Source organism: Gopherus evgoodei, chromosome 18 (genome assembly GCF_007399415.2).
Source record: "Gopherus evgoodei ecotype Sinaloan lineage chromosome 18, rGopEvg1_v1.p, whole genome shotgun sequence".
In the NCBI taxonomy this organism is placed as follows: domain Eukaryota; kingdom Metazoa; phylum Chordata; order Testudines; family Testudinidae; genus Gopherus; species Gopherus evgoodei.
Genome location: NC_044339.1, coordinates 985,849 through 1,004,501, shown reverse-complemented (window position 1 = coordinate 1,004,501; position 18,653 = coordinate 985,849). Strand labels below are relative to the sequence as shown.

Sequence of the window (18,653 nt, the reverse complement as noted above, 5' to 3'; positions counted from 1 at the left end):
GCTCATTTGGCTAGGAAGTGTAGAGCTCATGGCATTTTGGGGAGGCTTAGGTAGTACTTTTCCCATGTTGCTCCTAATTTCCTCACCCCAGTCCTGCCCCCCACCCCCCAAACAAGAGGGATAGCTCAGTAGTCTGAGCATTGGCCTGCCAAACCCAGGATTGTGAGTTCAATCTGTGAGGGGACCACCTAGGGAACTGGGGAAAAAATCTGGCTGGGGATTGGTCCTGCTTTGAGCAGGGGGTTGGACTAGATACCTCCTGAGGTCCCTTCCAACCCTGCTATTCTATGTTTCTAGGGCACTAAAGACAGAGCAAGATGTAGATAATAACTTGGATTGCCAGGGATCCAGCTTATATTCTGTTGCACTGGAATCCTGGATCTAGGCGCTACCACAATACAAACAACTAATCACTCTCAGAGGAAGGTAACGTGGCAAGGGAGTCCTGCCCAGATTGGAACACACTCCGTTGCTGCCAGGGTCTTCTCCTTCAGCCTGCTTTACAAAAGCCACTGAAATCAACTTGGTCTCTTAGGGAGTGTCTATATGGCAGCTGTTTGAAATGGGACTACATCAAGGTGCATTTCAGGTCACACCAGCAGGGTCTACATGGGGCAGTTAAAACATGACACGTTAGCGCACTCTACAATTCACCCCTCCCCATACTCTGCACTGCGCTGCTGTGTAGATAAGCCCTTAGATGCCATTAGGGCAAGGCATACTGGTTTGGATAAGGTAAAAGCCGACCTAAACCTTCATCCAAATCCAGCCACAGAGGGTCAAGGAAGTGCAAATAATTTCAGTGTTTCTTATTATTTTTGCAGAGCCTCTCCTTCGCAGGCAGAGTTGGGATTGGAGGCGCTGAACTGGGGCAAGGGCTATCAATGCAGTGTAGCACAGTCACATACAGCACTTTCCATGCAGCGATCTCAAAGCATTTTGTCATGGTAGGAAATGGCCATTATCCTTGTTTTACAGGTGGGGAAACTGAGGCACATCAAGGGGAATGGTCTTCCTCAAGGTCATCCAGCACAAGAACTTAAGAACATAAGAACAGCCATACTGGGTCAGACAAAGGTCCATCTAGCCCCATATCCTGTCTTCCAACAGTGATCAATGCCAGGTGCTTCAGAGGGAATGAATAGAACAGGTAATCAAGTGATTCATCTCCTGTCACCCACTCCCAGCTATTAGCAAACAAACATAAGTATGTGCATAATCTACTGCAAACAATGTCTCATTTTGATGATTCACATGGGCTGAGGTTAGCAGATCACCATCTTTTCTTCCCACTAATCTGACCCTACTACAAATTTATCCCATATTTTCCATAGACTCTGCTCTTCCCCAGGAATCAAGGGTAGAAAGTGAAACAAGTTTTTGAGAGGGGTCAGGGAAGTTCCAGAACTCCTAATTCTAAAACTGACAACCAGTTGGTCAGTCTCTCTCTCTTACACACACCGATTTGCTCTGACACATTGCACAGCTCCAAAGTACACAATGCTGACATGACTTGACTGACAAGAAGATTTAAGTGAACTCTCCAAGGTCCAAAGTAAAAGCAAGCCAAGATAAGTATACAGAGGAATGTTTTTCAGTTGCCATAGTTTGTGTCTCTCTCTCTGGAGGGAGAGACAGTCAGTGATTATCTTACACCAGTGCTCAGGACAACAGTAATGTACAAATCCAGCTGGGAAAAGCCCAGGTACAGAACAGAAACAGTCCTTTTCCATCACTATAAGGGGCAATACCCTGCATCACCCACACTGATAGGCCTCGCCCCAGTTCAGCAAGTCAATGGGGGAGCAAGGAGCAATTCAAAGTTTGCTACCTGCCAGAATGGCACCCTTCTTATTGCACCAGGCTGCCTCTCATGACAAACCCTGTTCCCAGACACCTCGAGCCTAGCAGAAGCAGCCACACTTCTGGGTGTTGATCCAAACTGACCATCCAACCCTTTTTAACTAATCCTGCCCTCTGCTGGACAGGTATGGCAGGTAGCCTAGGGTACCTGAGCCAGAGCAGGGCAGGGCTCCCTCCCAGCATCTTCCTGAGCACTGGCACAGGGTGGGGTAGTGGGTGGTCAGACTACCCCTGCCCCCTGGGGTATCCCAGCTTGAGGGCGTGGTCCAAGCCCTTGGCCTCCATGTACATGCTACAGCAGGCACCATCTAATATGCACTAGTCTGGCTTGGAGTAGCAGGACAGATGGCTGGGTCCCCTCCCCCCCGGAGCTGGCTGAGGGCTCCCCAGCTTTGTCAGCCCCATCCCCAGTAGAGCTGAGTGCAGGCAGGGGTTCACCCACTGAGAGGCAAGAGACCTAGGAGGTTACCTAATCCATCCCCCAATAATTGTGTTTTGTCCAGTCCAGTTTGAAAGTTGCCCAGGCAGCAGGATTTTCTAACAGCCCCCATGGGTATGCAGCAAGGTATGAACCTACAACCTCCAGCACTGCAGAACATACTTCTACCTCTTGTGCTAAAGGAGGAGCTCCATTAACTGGCAGCAGCAGCAGGTTGTTTCCTTCTGTGGCCCAGCTACCAACTGGGGTTGCAGAACACATTTTACCCATGTTACAATTTCATGATCTAATCAATGCCAGCTCCCACAGATCCCAGCCCTCACTATATTATACCCAGCCCCCTGAATAGAATGCTAGTCATCCACCGGCTCTCCTTTTCTCCACACTGTACCTCAATGTCTGGGATGTTGTCAAAGAGCTGTTGGGCGATATCTTTGCAGCCCTGCTGGATGGCCTCCGGGGACATTTCATTATCAGAATACCAGTCCCTGTTAGCAGAATGGGCATAGGCAGCACTGGGAGTGGCGTGGTTTACCCGTGTGGTGGTTACGATGCCCACAGACTTGCCTGCAGCAGGAGAGAAGGGGTTAACAGTGGGATGAGTGAGTTGGGAGCGTGATAGGTGGTTTGATGGTCAGAGCTCTAAAGGGCCTGATCCTGATCTGAGTGTAACCATGCTGTACTGACACCCGCGTAGGTGAGAACACAAAGCATTCTGGGATGCTATCATGCAGTGCACTCTTCACCAATCATTTTCCCCTTGTTCACCATCATGTTGGAGGGACATATTTTCTAGCCACAGCCCTAAAGGGGGCACTATAGGATATGCCCAGAACAGACAGGAGATGGGGATTTCACTGGGGAAAACATCTCAGGTATTTCTTTTCAGCTGATACACGGAGGGCGACACTGTCCATTAGTTTAGGATGAAACTTCACATGCTTTGGTTCAGGTGTCCTCGGCATGTTGGTTGTTTCTGTGGTTGGGGATTCCCCCCCCCCCCCGCCAACAACCATTCTTTGGAAGGGGAACACATCCAGGAAGTCCTGCTCTAAGGGACAGGGATATCAGAAACAAAGAACCTATGAAATGAATCAACTTATCCTGGCCATGCCCCTGTCCTGCCCACCCTATACACTGGACACTAGGCCCAGCCCAGACAGCTGGTCTGTATCACACATGGCGCCTTACAGCCCTGCCCACTTGCTCACCTGCTTCCTTCGCCCACTTGAGAATCGATGTGACCTCATTGCCTGCGGTGGTATTGCACTGAGCACGGGTCACGGCTGCGCTCACACCCACTGTCCCCTCGTTGGCCTTCACCCCGCAGAGATACGCGGTGGCAGTGCCTGCACTGTCTGGCACCTGGGCATTGGTGTTGTAGGTCTGCAAGGATGAATGGCAGGGTAGAATGAACAAGACCAGCGTCAGCAACCTCCATCACAAGGCCTTGGCCACTTGCCTTTCCTCCCGAGAACACACATGGAGAAAACAGCCCCAAACCTCCCAACTCTACTTACCAGGGACTGGTCCGCTGATGGCCTATGGGAAAAGGAGCTGGGGTGAGTTAGGAGAAAGGCAATGAACATATACAGGCTTCGGGAGGCTGGTGTGTTATATGACTAGCAGCTGGATTCAAGTCCTCCAGGCAAAGAACAGATCGCAACACCGGCTGCCTTCGGGGCAGCACTGATGCAGGCTTCAAGCCTAGATTCCATGGCAAGGTCTCTGGTGGGGTAAGGCACTCGGGACAGGTGTGGGAAAGCAGAGATACTCCATGCAGCTGGCATTCAGTGGGTGTGAAAAAGGAGTGGAATCTCTCCTGCGCCTTGGCGTGGATGTCTCCTTATCTCAGCCCCTCTCGTTAACAAAGGAGTGGGTTGCTTTATCTAGCATTCTCCCGGATGCTACTTTTCTTTGATTCCCTCCCATCCATCCTCTCAGTGTGTAAATTACATTGGTTTTGTGCACAAACTGGTGCAAGTTTCACTACTTTGCTCCACGCACCACGTATACAACTTACATCGGTACAGGCCACAAAGCTGGACTGGGCCCAGACACTCTGCCACTCATGCCAGGTCCGGATTCTGCCCCATGGCAACTCAAGGGTTTCAAGGAGACTGCCCTGAACCTGCCATAGGGGCAGTCACAGACGCTAAAGTCCATCCCGAGAGATGCTCCCATTCCCAATGAGGCCTGGCAGCTCTCCTGCTCTCTGCCCTGTGATTCTCTCCCCCACCCACACCCCCTCACCCACAGCCAGCTTTGCGGCATTTAACTATTGCTTCAGACAAAACCCTAACTAGCCAGGTGCCCCAGCCTCCCTGTGGGCCCCTTTCAACTCTGCCGAATTGGCGCCAAGACTCCCTTTGCCCTTGATGGGATGGGGCTCACCGGTGACATCAGGATGCTAGGAAATTGATCCAACTGCCAACCTCTGAAGCATGCAGGGGCAACTTTGGGAGATGCCCATGTTCTCAACCCTTTCACTTGCTAGCACTGATGATATGACCCTCTTGCCTTCCACTCACTGATGGCCTCCCCCTCCCCCGGCTGAGCTCAACGGTGAGCAGGAAGGGAGAGATTGCCTCAAGCACCTGTGGGGGTGCGCCAGTGCCTTCAGGCTTGACTCCCACAGCAGAAGAGCGAGCTGGCACATCACCCAGCTGCCCACAATCCCCATTCACCGGCACGGACCCTCGTGCTATCACCTGTGCCCACAATCCCTGCCTTTCAGCTCCATGCATGTGTTAACTCAGTCCAGAACATTTTCAGCCTGCCACCGGGCACGGACACTAGGCAACACATATTTGATCCTATTCAATTAAAATAAAAAAAAACCAAAACTTTATTTTTTGCAAGTTTTCCTCCAAAGGGGGTCCTCCCTCACCCTTGTCTTCTGGCGGACAGCTGGCTGGTCTTGCCATGCACTCCACTGTGGTGACGTACTACTGACACAAGCATGGATTGAATCAGAGCAGGGAAGCAACAGCAGGTGTCTCAGTGTCAGGCCATCCACCCATTGCCAGCCACATGCCAGCAGATGGGCTGGGTGAAGAGCATAGCCCTGCAAATGCTGGTGCCAGGATCCCTTTTCCCACCCAAATGCCAGGGACTTGTTTCCAGGAAAGAGCAATTTGCGAGAAATGAGGTGGACTTTTTAAGTTTGTTTTTAAGAGCAGCTCGTGGCTACAGTGTTTTACCCGAAGAGCTGCCACTCTGCAAATGAGGCACTGGCCCCTGTGGTATTAGGGACTCTCCCTGAAAGGGCTGAGCTTCCCAGACAGTCTGGGTGGAGTGCCATGAAGCTCATGTCATGCACAGACGGCTGGAACTGAACTTAGAATAAAGATTTCTTGTAAACTGATCACTATACCCCCCTGCTCCACAGGGTCAGAGAATGGAAGCGGGCAATGGGTTGAGCAGCTCTCTTGGCTTTGCTTGGTGGAGAGCAGTTCAGTTATAAGAAATCAGGAAAATAAATTCTTTGTATTCAAGCTAATTTTTAAATCAGCCTGAGGGATTTGGATGCTCAGGATCCCATCCATGACATAATTAATGCAAACTGGACACCCCAATTCTGGAGGCAACTTGAAATTCTCAGTTGTCATTTTAAATCAGAAATATGTGGGTATGTGCAAATCTGAATGCAACCCTAGCTATGCTGACCCCACCATACATTCACACTCGCACACACACCTGGCAGCCTCAGGATCAGTTTTAAAAGTTGATCTTGTGATCAGAGTGCAAATGCAGAGGGTCTTTCAGGAGTCTGCTTTCCCACAATCTAACCTTTAAAAATTGCCCTTGAACCAAAGCCCTTTCAAATGTCAAACTTCCAAAAGCCATCAAAGTTGGCCCAACACCTCCGTATTCTCTGCCATAAATCTTTTCCTGGTCTCTGGGAGGTCAAGACATGTGTAAATCTGGCATTATCCCTATGTAATTGCAATCACTTGAATGAACCCAAACAAAGAGAAACTGAATGTCTCTGAGACTCCTTCCTGGCAGAGAGGAACTGCCCTGGGCGTGCATGTGTCAGTCAGCTGGCACAAATCTTTGCCTTGCCAGTGACCTATTTGCTGCTGGTTTGATTTACAGCACTCATCAATACCTGCTGGAGAGATGGCACTGGGGTCACTGAAATCAATTCTGCCTCGGGGGTCAACAAAGTGGCAGTCTCATCAACAGGCCCACAAAGAGGTGTTAGTCTCCCAGCTTCTCCTCCCACCCCTCCCGCAGGGGAGCTGGCAAGAACCAAGGACAGAGGAGTCTCTAGCCCCTGAGAGAAATAATTTGGGGTGGGAGGGAAGGACTGGTGGCGAATGCCCTACAGGCAACCCAAAGCGACCAGTTCCCTGGAGAAAAAAGTGACAGTTCCATGGCCGTGGCAGATGCTTTATCCACAGTTACCTTTTTCTGCACCCAGGATGAAACAAATTGAGCTGCTTCCACTGAGCAACTGGGGAAATGCAGCTGAGGCCCAGAGACAGGGCTCTGACACTAGGCAGGGTGTGTGATGAGAGGAGAGGGGTGGGGAGCAGGCGCTGGGGGGAAACCTTCCGCCGTACCCCAGGGAGAACCACAAACAAGTTGAAGGTGCAAGAGCCAGGGGAAAGTACAATCCTTGCTGCCCCTCCCCCCAACCCTGCAGCAGTGGAGCTGGGTTTGCACCTCCGTGGGCACAGACCCAGCTTTGTAAAGGCCTTTAGACACTGGGATTTAGGCTCCTAAATCAGTTAGGTTGTTGCAAGGCTGTGCACAGAAACATGTACACTCCTTTAAAAGCTGGGCCAGAGTCATTCCTCTACATTCCCACACAGGCTGAGCAGCATCACAGTCCCACAGCTTGGCCCCAGCTATGAAATCCAGGACCGATTCCTGTAGATTCTCAGTCACACAGGTTGTCTCACCCCAGCCAGCTTGTAGAGCCTGCTCCCATGCCAAACCATACCCCAGAGATAGCCAGGCAGGCAAAAATAACTGGCTCACCTTGGACAGAGCCACATAAGGAAATTTGTCCATTTCCAGTAGGGATTCTTCCCCCTTCATGTTCTGCAGCTGTCCCTTCAGGATACGAGCTGCTGTGACTGTGGAGACTCCCATGCCTGCAGCAGATAGTTGGACAAAGCAAGAATGAATCACAGAGCAGTGACCTGTGCCCAGCACTGAAGAATTGCAAAGCGCTGACACTCTGACTTCCTTAAAAGCTATTGCAAGGTATTGCAGGGGATCAGAAAAGCCAGTCCAACCCACTCGCCAGCAGCTTCTCCACACAGCTGTCTCCAGATCAGGTGCATGCTAGAACATTGTTGCAACTAATGATTCCTCTTTTTTTGTCCAAGCTTGGCTCCCCTGGCCCCAAGAGAAAAACATCAGACGACACATTAAAATTAACCATGCTCACGACACAAACTCTAACTGCTGGATTAAAATAGAACATTCCACAATATCATTTATTTTGCTCTTCATCCCATTTCTATTCCCCTGAAAGAAGTCCAGGGCTAAGGACCATTGTCCCAACCCATGGGTGTTATACACAGTAAAAGCAATCTATGCAAAACTATTTCACCGTTAGCAATATATGGTTCCAGTTCGTCAAAGACTTTGGGGTATTAGGTGCTTCCTCTCTTCCTGTGTAGGTTCAGACAAAACTGATATAAGGCCCTTCTTCAACGTGAGGACGCACAGAAGATGGGCATCAGCTTTCTCCAGTGACCAACTCTCAGCTTCAAAGAGTCCCTGGAAATCTCCACACTGGGACAGTTTCTTAGAGAACCGGTCACACAGGACTAAGAAGAGCAAGGGAGCTGCTCTCATCTAACTGTTCTGGTAGGCAAGAGGACCTATTCCTGGTCTAGGGGACAAGGCACTGGATTAGGAATCAGGCACAAGGGATTTTATTCCTGGCTCTGCCATTGACATGTTCTGTGACCTTGGGTACATCTACACAGCTAGTGGCACCGCACAGCAGCGAGCCTCCAAGACCACACCACAGACAAGGGCTTGTGCTATGGTGCTAAAAAAATAGTTTTGTAGACCTCCTCCCTCCTTAGACTTCAGAGAATGAGCTCCATCCGAGCTGAACGTCTACACAGCTATTTCTAATGTGGTAGCACAAGCCCAATTCTGTTGACCTGGGCTCAGAGGCAGGCTGTGTAGACATACCCTTCTGTGTCTGTTTGCTCTCCCATCTTCTATCTGCAATGGGTGCTCTTGTAATATAAACTCTGTTGCTGCATTCACCTTCATTCTTTTGGTAGCTCAGTGACATTTTTATAGCTGGCATTTCTTTTATAACCATGAGCTCTGAATCTGCAAGCTGCACCACGGATGCCCACTAACTTCCATAAAAGCAGCAAAGAATCCTGTGGCACCTTACAGACTAACAGACGTTTTGGAGCATGAGCTTTCGTGGGTGAATACCCACTTCATCAGATGCATGTAGCAGACATTTCCAGGGGCATATGTGTGTGTATACACACGCGCGTGCACACACACACACACACACACACACACACACACACAAGCTACAGATAATGAGGTTAGTTCAATCAGGGAGGATGAGGCCTTGTTCTAGCAGTTGAGGTGTGAAAACCAAGGGAGGAGAAACTGGTTTTGTAGCTGGCAAGCCATTCACAGTCTTTGTTTAATCCTAAAATGATGGTGTCAAAATTGCAGATGAACTGAAGCTCAGCAGTTTCTCTTTCAAGTCTGGTACTGAAGTTTTTTTTTTGCTGCAAGATGGCCACCTTAAGGTCCGCTATTGTGTGGCCAGGGAGGTTGAAGCGTTATACAAAAACCTGTAGGAGATTGCCATTCCTAATATCTGATTTGTGTCCATTTATTCTTTTCCATAGAGACTGTCTCTATGGAAAAGGATAAATGCACACAAATCAGATATTAGGAATGGCAATATACAAAAACCTGTAGGAGAACACTTCAACCTCCCTGGCCACACAATAGCGGACCTTAAGGTGGCCATCCTGCAGCAAAAAAAAACAAAAACAAAAAAAACAAAAAAAAACCTTCAGGGGCAGACTTGAAAGAAACTGCTCAGCTTCAATTCATCTGCAAATTTGACACCATCAGTTTAGGATTAAACAAAGACTGTGAATGGCTTGCCAACTACAAAACCAGTTTCTCCTCCCTTGGTTTTCACACCTCAACTGCTAGAACAGGGCCTCACCCTCCCTGATTGAACTAACCTCATTATCTCTAGCTTGCTTGCATATATATACCTGCCCCTGGAAATTTCTGCTACATGCATCTGAGGAAGTGGGTATTCACCCACGAAAGCTCATGCTCCAAAACGTCTGTTAGTCTATAAGATGCCACAATTCTTTGCTGCTTTTACAGATCCAGACTAACACCGCTACCCATCTGATACTTGACACTAAACTTCCATGATGCTCAGAGAGATGGACCAAGTAAAGACCTGGGACCTAGCACATTACAGTGACTTATGGTAACATTTTTAAAAGAGTCTACTTAACATAGGAGCCTAAATCTAATTCAATAGAAATGTGGGCTCCTAATAGCCCAAATGACTTCTGAAAAATGGGACTTAGATGCTTTTGAAAATTTTACTCTTGACAGTGCAATTATGGAGCAGACTTGATATTTTGGATTTTTCTTTCTTGTTTTATTAGAAAAAACCCCACGTCTTACATCAAGACCGCAGAAAAATATTCCCAAGCATGGGTCTAAATGGGAACAGCTGTCCCTGTCAGTGCCTGGGGCATGGCATGCTGGCACTGGTTCCTTCTGAACCAGGCTTTCCCGGGCTGTCTAACCGCATGGTAGCTAACTGAAAGGTTAGATAAACTTGATACCCCAGCCCTACTGTTGGTGGTAACAGGATTGGCTTTTGGGAACCCAATGGTTCCCAGCATCTCTGGAATCAACCTTTCCGTTCCAACTTCAGCCAGCATTGTGACTCAAACGATCATAGATTAGGGTTGGAAGAGACTGCAGGAGGTCATCTAGTCCAACCCCCTGCTCAAAGCAGGGCCAACTCCAACTCAATCTGGGTCACTGAACTCCGGGAGGGTGGTGGAAAAGCATCCATGTGATACCTGGGAAAGGGTACATTTGGGTAATACGGCTTTCAAAAGCTGGCAGGACGGGGGTCAGGTCAGCCAATGGGAATGTAACGTGCTTGGATGCTCTGCAAGAACGAGGCCCACACACACTGAGTTATTTGGCTTTAATGAAGGTAAAGTGACACATTCGCAACGGGGACCCCGGGCGTTGCTGTCACTTTGGCGGGGAACCCAGCACCGAAGTTTAGCTCGGCCTGGGTTGGAGTCCAAAGGCGGGACCAGGAGCATACAGCTATATAGGCACAATACAAAAGCAACTCATACATGTGCAAAAAGGGACTTCTCACAGGCTATGTCCGCCCCTTGGGCGAAGGCCAGGGACTGTTCATGAGCGGTGTACGCCCTTTGGCCTAAGGCCATACAAGCTAGTTTTAACCAGTTAAAAGCAAGTTATAACTGGCATGCCGTGTCCTACAACAACCGGCCACTTAGCAAGCAGGGGCTTTCCACAAGGCCGCCGAGAAAGCGGAAATACCCTAGCTAGGCCGTGACACAGTCTTCCGCAGTCCCCTACAAGGAGTTACTCTGATGACATAATGCCTCCCACTGGTGGTGAATGTTTGACAGTGTGACATTACGGTGAGTGCAACATCAGCACAGCTATCATTGCGCTGCACTCCACAGCCACTCAGAGCTCTGCAATTCTAGCAGGGCTACAAGCATAGCCCCTGTGGTTGAGCCAAGTGATTTGTGTCTAGGGTCTATGACATAGTTCGGTGGTCCTTACCTAGGCCAGGTGAGGAAGGAGGACCCCTTTCTGCTTTAAGCAAAGGACAGGGAGTTGCCACCTCCAGCTTCCTTACTCCAGCCCAGACATACTACTGCTCCTCCACCACCACACTGACACAGTTACCACTAGGGAGCCAGTGTTAGCCAGAGTGGGTAATGTCAGGGAGAGAGGCCCAGACCCCCTACAGTGTTCAGGCTAACTCCCATTGTGGATCTGGGCCACAGACCAGTGCAGTCCCAGCCAGCGGAGGACTCAGGTAGAATTTACTGGGATTTATGAACGTCCGACTAGGAGAATTACAGGAAATCTCACCAGAAAGCTTGATGGCAATATCACCGCCCTCAATTTCTGGATCTGGACAGCTCCCAACCCAAACTGACCCAACCACCTCTCCTGAGGCACTTGGGTTAACACAGGCCACTCACTCCAGCCCCACGTTCACTGCTCAGGCAGTGGAGAAAAGCACTCACCATCTCCAAGAAATAAGATGATGTTCTTGGCCACATTGGTGTTGAGCTGCTGTAGCTTCAGGGCAGTTTTCAGTGTCTGCTGAGCCTGATTCCTCCAGTACTGTGGATTCTTCTCCTTCTCTGAAAACAGAGCCGCAGCAGGGTTAGAGCACAGTGGCCAGAGAGAAAAGTCAGGTCTACACTGCAGAGTTTGGTCAACTCAAACATCGTTCCAGGTGTGAAAAATCCACCCCTTAGAGTGACAGAGCCGATGCAACTCCCAGTGCACACGGTTTGACAGAAGGCTTCCACTGGAGAGGTGCACTAACTACAGCAACAAGAGAGTCCCTGTGCCCAAGAGGAGCCAGAGTGGACAGCCTGGCTGGGATTATAGAGGGGGACTACGTGGGCAGTAGCCCTGAACATGACACTCAGAACATTTTTTTTTTTATCTCAATCAAATCCTCATGTGCCCTGAATTATGGGCACTTCTGAAAGTTTGACCTAAGTAATTTGCCCCATGGTGACACAGCAAATCAGGCAGAACCAGAAAACAAACAAAAAACCCATTGATTACTCACCTCTCATAACTGTTGTTCTTCAAGATGTTTTGCTCGCATCCATTCCAATTAGGTGTGTGCACACCACGTGCACAGTTGTTGGAAAGTTTTTCCCTTAGCAGCACCCGTCGGGTAAGCTGTGGAGCCCTCTTCATGGTGCTCCACAGCTTCATGGCGTCTTCATGGTGCTCAATATATGACCCTGCGCTTCCTCAGTTCCTTCTTGCCGGCTATGCCGAGAGAGGGGAAGGTGGGCGGGTTTGGAATGGATATGAGCAATGCATCTCAAAGAACAGTTGAGAGGTGAGCAACCATCTTTTCTTCTTTGAGTGATTGCTCGCATCGATTCCAGTTAGGTGACTCCCAAGCCTTACCCAGGTGGTAGAGGTGGAGTTAATGGAACGCTGATTGCAGCGCCACTCTACCGAAGGCTGCGTCATCCCTGGCGTGCTGGACGGTGGCGTAGTGAGAGATGAAGTTATGTATCGAGAACCAAGTTGCTGCCCTGCAGATATCTTGGATCAGGACCAGGGCCAGGAACACCGCTGATGAGGCCTGGGCCCTTGTGGAGTGTGCCGTGAGAGCTGGGATCAGCACTTTGGCCAGTTCACAAACACATGCGGATACAAGACGCGATCCAGGAGGATATTCTTTGAGATTAGATCAGGAGGCCTTTCATCCAGTCCACCACCGCTACAAATAGGTTGGTCGATTTTCTGAATGACTTAGTGCGCTCAATGGGGAAAGGTAGTGCTTGCCGAACATCGAGGGAGTGTAGCCGCTACTCTCGGGTACTGGCATGAGGCTTCGGGTAAAAGACGAGTAGGAAAATGTCCTGGCTGGTGTGGAAATGTGACACCACCTTGGGGAGAAAGGCCAGGTGCAGCCTGAGTTGCACCTTATCCTTGCGGAAAACAGTGTAAGGCGGTTCAGAGGTGAGGGCCTTTAGCTCAGACACCCTTCTCACAGACATGACGACCAGGAAAGCTGTCTTCCAAGACAGATACAGGAGGGAGCAAGTTGCCAATGGATTGAATGCCCCCCCTCCTTCTCCCAAATGAGCTGTGAAAGGACCAGGTTAAAGTCCCACACAGGGACAGGCTGCCGGATCTGAGGATATAGGCAGTGCAAACCTTTGAGGAAGCAACCAACCATAGGGTTGGTGAAGACCAAGTAATCAGATACACCCAGGTGGAAGGCCGAGATAGCAGCAAAGTGTACCCTTATGGAGGGTGCCACCAGGCCTTGTTGTTTCAGATGCAGGAGGTATTGCCTAGGAGGACCTCCCTTATTTGTTCTGAGCACAGAAGTTCCATGGGGTTCAGCTATGAAGCTTCTAAACTGTGAGGGGGAGGGACCACAGGTCGGGATGACAGAGGCGACTGTGGTCCTGAGTAAGTCAGTCGGGGAGGAGAGGCAACGTGACTGATATGTCCACTGACAGCTCCAGCGTGGCCTCACCAGCACTGGTACACCACACTACTGGAGCTATCAGAATAACCTTTGCCCCCTCCCTGCGGACTTTGAGCAGGGCCTTGTGCATAAGAGGGAATGGGGAAAGGCATAGAGCAGGCGACCTCTCCAGGGTAGCAGGAATGCATCTGTGAGGGATCCCGGGCTGCCACCCTGGAAGGAGCAGAACATTGGGCACTTCCTGCTGTGGAGGGTGGCAAACAGGTAGACTTGGGGAAACCCCCACCTTTGTAAAACGAGGGTGTATGACATCTGGCCAGATGGACCACTTGTAAGTATGCAGGACTTGCTGAAGCGGTCTGCCAACGTGTTCTGAACTCCTGGTAGAAAGGATGCTTCCAGGTGAATGGAGTGAACTATGCAGAATTCCCACAGCCAAAGAGTCTCCTGGCACAGTGTGGATGAATGGGCTCCCCCTTGCTTGTGGATGTAAAACATGGGGGTGGTGTTGTCCATTAGAATTGCTACACACTGCCCATGTAGTCTGGCCTGGAAAGCAAGCAGCACAGCCCTCATCTCCCTGACATTGATATGGAGGGAGAGCTCATCCTGTGACCACAGGCCCTGTCTCTGGAGGTCTCCCAGATACGTCCCCCCCCATCCCATAACTGACACGTCTGTAGCCAGGGATAAGGGAGATTGAGGGTTGCGGAAGGGAACTCCTCCGCACACCGCCCGGGGGTCAAGCCACCAGCGAAGTGATGTAAAGACCTGCCCTGGTACCATGACCACTGAATTCAAGCTGTTACACCCCAGGCGGTAGGCCAAGGTGAGCCATATCTACAATGGTCTGAGCCAGAGCCTGGCATGCTGGGTCACGTAAGTGCAAGAAGCCATGTGGCCAAGGAGACTCAGGCACCCCGTTGTTGTGGAAGTTGGGAATTGCTGGAGACTTTGAATGAGATCCGTGATGGTGTGGAATCAGGACTCTGGTAGAAGGGCCTGCACCTGAACCGAGCCTAACACTGTCCCAGTGAATTCTATTCTCTGAGTTAGTTCCAGGGTTCACTTTTTCAGGTGAGGAGGAGACCCAGCTGCTCGAATGTGCACCTGACCACGCAGATTTGGGACTGCACCTGTCCTCTGGTGCAGCCCCTGAGCAGCCCATTGCCAAGGTAGGGGTAGACCTCACCTGCTGTCGATGGACAAAAGCAGCCATGACCAACATGTACTTGGTGAACACTCGGGGGGGGCTGTTGAGAGGCTGAAAGGAAGGACTGCGAATTAATAATGTTCATGATTGACCACAAAGCATAGGAAGCACCAGTGTGCGGGACAAATCACTGTATTGGAAGTATGCATCCTTCATGTCAATGGCGGCATACCAGTCTCCCGGATCCAGGGAGGGAAAAATGGTGCCTACAGAGACCATATGAAACTTCAACTTCATCATGAATTTGTTGAGCCCATGCAGTTCTAGGATGGGTCTGAGACCCCACCCTCCTTGGCCTTGGGAATTAGGAAGTTGTGACATTCTGTACCTCGGGGGAGCATGCTGTATCCCCCATATTCCTCATCTGTATATAATCTTGATCTTACATATAAAGCATGCCTTGTAAGATATCAGGGGAAAGGTTATGATCTGCTGAAAGTCATTTCTTGATCCACAGAGATGTATATCATTAATGCATACGAAGTTATGAGAATTGTGGAGCATGGTTGTCACTAAAACATGCTGTGAGTTGGGGAATCCGCCAAATATTAGGTCCCCAGAGGCAACAGCAAGGAAAGTAACCAACACCCGGGCAGGGTGTGAAACAACCCATCATCAACAACCATTGTCCAGCAAGGGAGCTACAATGCAGTGACTCACCTGCCAGGGGAATTGCTCAACCTTGCTGTGAGAGAGTCAGCAATGCCCCAGACATGCCTGGACTTGTGTTCTACAAGCACATGGACTGGGGATATAAAACAGGCAGAGCGGACACATACTGGGCTCTTCTGCTGCCCACATCTATGCTGCAAGCAACCAAGACACTGAGAAGACGACAAGACTCCATGTAAACGCATGCTGTTGGGGCAAGGGGCCAGGCCGCCTCACTACACAAGTCTGGTGAGTCGGGGCATTAGCCTGGTGTGGCAGGAAGTAGTCCAGGGCTCAGGCCCTCAGGCAGGGGCTGAGCAGAGAGTTCAGTAACAAGCCCAGGCCCTGGGTCGGGTCAGGGCAGCAAACAAACAGTTCAGGGCTCAGGCAGGGGCTGAGCACAGAGTTCAATACCAAGCCCAGGCTCCTGGTCCTGAGCATCGGGGTGAGGGGGAGATGGCCACCCATGCATGGGGTGGCAGGGGGGACGCAGGCCCGCCCACTCCTCTGTGTCCCAGCCCGGGGCCCTAGCAGTGGCAGGCGACCTGCTGCTGTGTCAGTGGGGATCCTGGCCACAACACCCTGACATCAGCTCTCGGTGTGCTGCAGCCAGACTACAGTCGGCTGCCCCCGGGCTACTTCCGAACTCCTGCTCTAGCAGTACCTGCATCCGGTCAGCATCCTCCACGGCATCAAGCACCATGGGCTCCTCGGGGTACTCCATGAGTGGTAAGCTGGGCAGCTCCTCTGGGTCCCTACTAGCTTCTCCGGCCTCTGGTTGGCATCCAGCCTCCACAGGTATGGCCAGTCCTCAGGTCGCTCACAGGCAACAGGAGCTAGGGCACCAGCGTCTGGCCTCTCCGGTGGCCCAGCCCCTTCTGAGCCCTGGGGCTGGGCTTTTATACTTCCTGTCCTGCGCTTTGACCTCTGGGGGGTGGGCACAGGCTCCAGTGGCTCCACCCACTTAGGCATCCAGAGGGGCTTGTCATTCTCTGGGGCATCTGGGAGCTAGGCCACCTCACTACACTCCAACACAGGAGATTGGCCCAGGTTTAAAGGACAAACCTGTATATTAAGGACTACAATATCCAGTGGAGTGAGAAAAACTGGTTAATCTAGTTGCTGCCCAGTCTAATAGGGTTGAGAATTTAGACTGCATGCTTATATTTTATTTTGGTAACCACTCTGACCTGTTATGCTTTGACTTAAAATCTCTCTTTATAGTTAATAAATCTGTTAGTTTATTCTACCTGAAGCAGTGCATTTGGTTTGAAGTGGCTCAGAGACTCCCCTGGGGATAACAAGGCTGGTACCTCTCAATGGCTTTGTTAAATTGGCAGAGTCCTCTGGCACCTTATAGACTAATAGACATATTGGAGCATGAGCTTTCGTGGGTGAATATCCAGTTCATCGGATGCATGTAATGGAAATTTCCAGAGGCAGGAATACATATGCAAGCAAGAATCAGGCTGGAGATAACAAGGTTAGTTCAATCAGGGAGGATGAGGCCTACAAACTGCTTTTGTAGTTGGCTAGCCATTCACAGTCAAAGCAGTTTCTCCTCCCTTGGTGTTCACACCACAACTGCTAGAAGAGGGCCTCAGCCTCCCTGACTGAACTAACCTCTATCTCCAGTCTGATTCTTGCTTGCATATTATATTACTCCAGCCTCTGGAAATTTCCATTACATGGATCCGACGAAGTGGGTATTCACCCACGAAAGCTCATGCTCCAAATACGTCTGTTAGTCTATAAGGTGCCACAGGACTCTTTGCTGCTTTTACAGATCCAGACTAACATGGCTACCCCTCTGATATTTTGTTAAATTGATTAACTTATATAAGCTTGCAGTGTCCAGTTATACCCACTTGACACTGCAAGACGGAGGTTCTTAGGGAGACTGAAGCTATTGGCTAGTGTCATTTGGCAGCAAGTAGCTAGGAGCAGCTTACATGCCAGAGGTTGTGTGTGAACAGCCCGGGGGGTGGGGGGGGAGGTTTCTCACAGCAGAGCAGGGTCAGGCTGGCTCCCAGAGTCAAGGAGTGGAGTGGCCTAGCAGATCACCGGTCCGGATAACACCAGAGGGGAACGTCACAGATGTGTGGGGAGTAGAATCCCTTGCCCCATAGCTCCTGAGGAACTTCCTCCACTGCTCCCATGGCGAGGAGTGCCTGCACCTCCTGGATAAGGAGTTGCTCGTGAGATGGGTCCCTGAAGAGGGATGGGAATGGGGGTAGGAGCAGAACTGGAGAGAATATCCCGCTTCCACTGTGTGGAGGACCCAGCGGTCCAAGGTTATTTGGGACCAGGCTTAGTAGAAGTGGGACAAACGATTCAAAAAGCGTGCTGAAGGATCTAGGGAATAGTCTGGTGCACCATCCTCAGGCATCCCTTCAAAAGGCCTGCTTGGAACCTGATGATGGTTTGGTTGGGCCCTGACCTTGTCCAGAAGAGGTGTTGGAAGGCCTTCTTCTGCCCTTCCTGCTCCTCCATCTGTAAAAGTCCTGCCACAGGCAAGGAGGGTAGGAGTGCTGCTGCTGCTGGGGCTTGAAATGTTTGTGTTGGGTTGCTGGGGTGTGCATACCCAAGGACTTCAGAGTCGCCCTTGAGTCTCTCTCAGCTGCATAGCCTAAGTCAATCTGCTACGTGAACAGGCCCGCCCCATCAACAGGCAGGTCTTGCATGGTCTGCTGGACCTTGGGCAGTAGCCCCGAGGCTTGCAACCAAGAGGTGCACCTCATGGCAATACCTGAAGACAAGGTGTGTGCCACCGAGTCTGCTGCATCCAATGAGGCCTGTAAAGAGGTCTGTGCCACCGCCCTCTCTTCCTCTGCTATAGCCTCAAACTCCTCTCTGGACTCAGACAGCACAAGCTCCTTGAACTTGAGCATCAAGTTGACAGGCGTTGACGTTACAGCGGCTCAGAATTGCCTGCTGGTTGGCAGTCCTGAGCTGAAGCCACGGCGTGGAGTACACTTTACAGCCAAACAAAGCTAGGCCCTTGACCTCCTTGGACTTGGACACAGGGGCCTGAGTGTCTGTGTCCCTCCCCTGCACCAGGGAATTGGAGAGATGCTGGGTCAATCCCAGTGGTTTCGGTGCCAGGGAGCAGCAGTACCGCAGGTCTCTGGTGGAGTCTGTCCACGGTGCTGTTTCCACCACTGCCGCCAAGGCACTACACACTGAAGAACTTGGTGCCAGATTCTGCCACGCCGGAGGAGGCTGAGGTC

The 18,653-nt window shown here is 50.7% G+C and overlaps 1 protein-coding gene across 2 annotated transcripts in view; it reads right to left on the bottom strand.

Annotated features, from left to right (window-relative positions):
• The window catches only part of ALPL (alkaline phosphatase, biomineralization associated), a 107,049-nt gene that overhangs the window by 49,965 nt on the left and 38,431 nt on the right, over window positions 1–18,653 (bottom strand). For both annotated transcript variants that reach the window (XM_030537772.1, XM_030537771.1), the window contains exons 3-6: window positions 11,608–11,727; window positions 7,295–7,410; window positions 3,514–3,688; window positions 2,694–2,869 (exon numbers count right to left, since the gene is read on the bottom strand). In XM_030537772.1, the coding sequence (XP_030393632.1) occupies window positions 2,694–2,869; window positions 3,514–3,688; window positions 7,295–7,410; window positions 11,608–11,727 (587 nt within the window). The remainder of the gene's footprint in view (window positions 1–2,693; window positions 2,870–3,513; window positions 3,689–7,294; window positions 7,411–11,607; window positions 11,728–18,653) is intronic.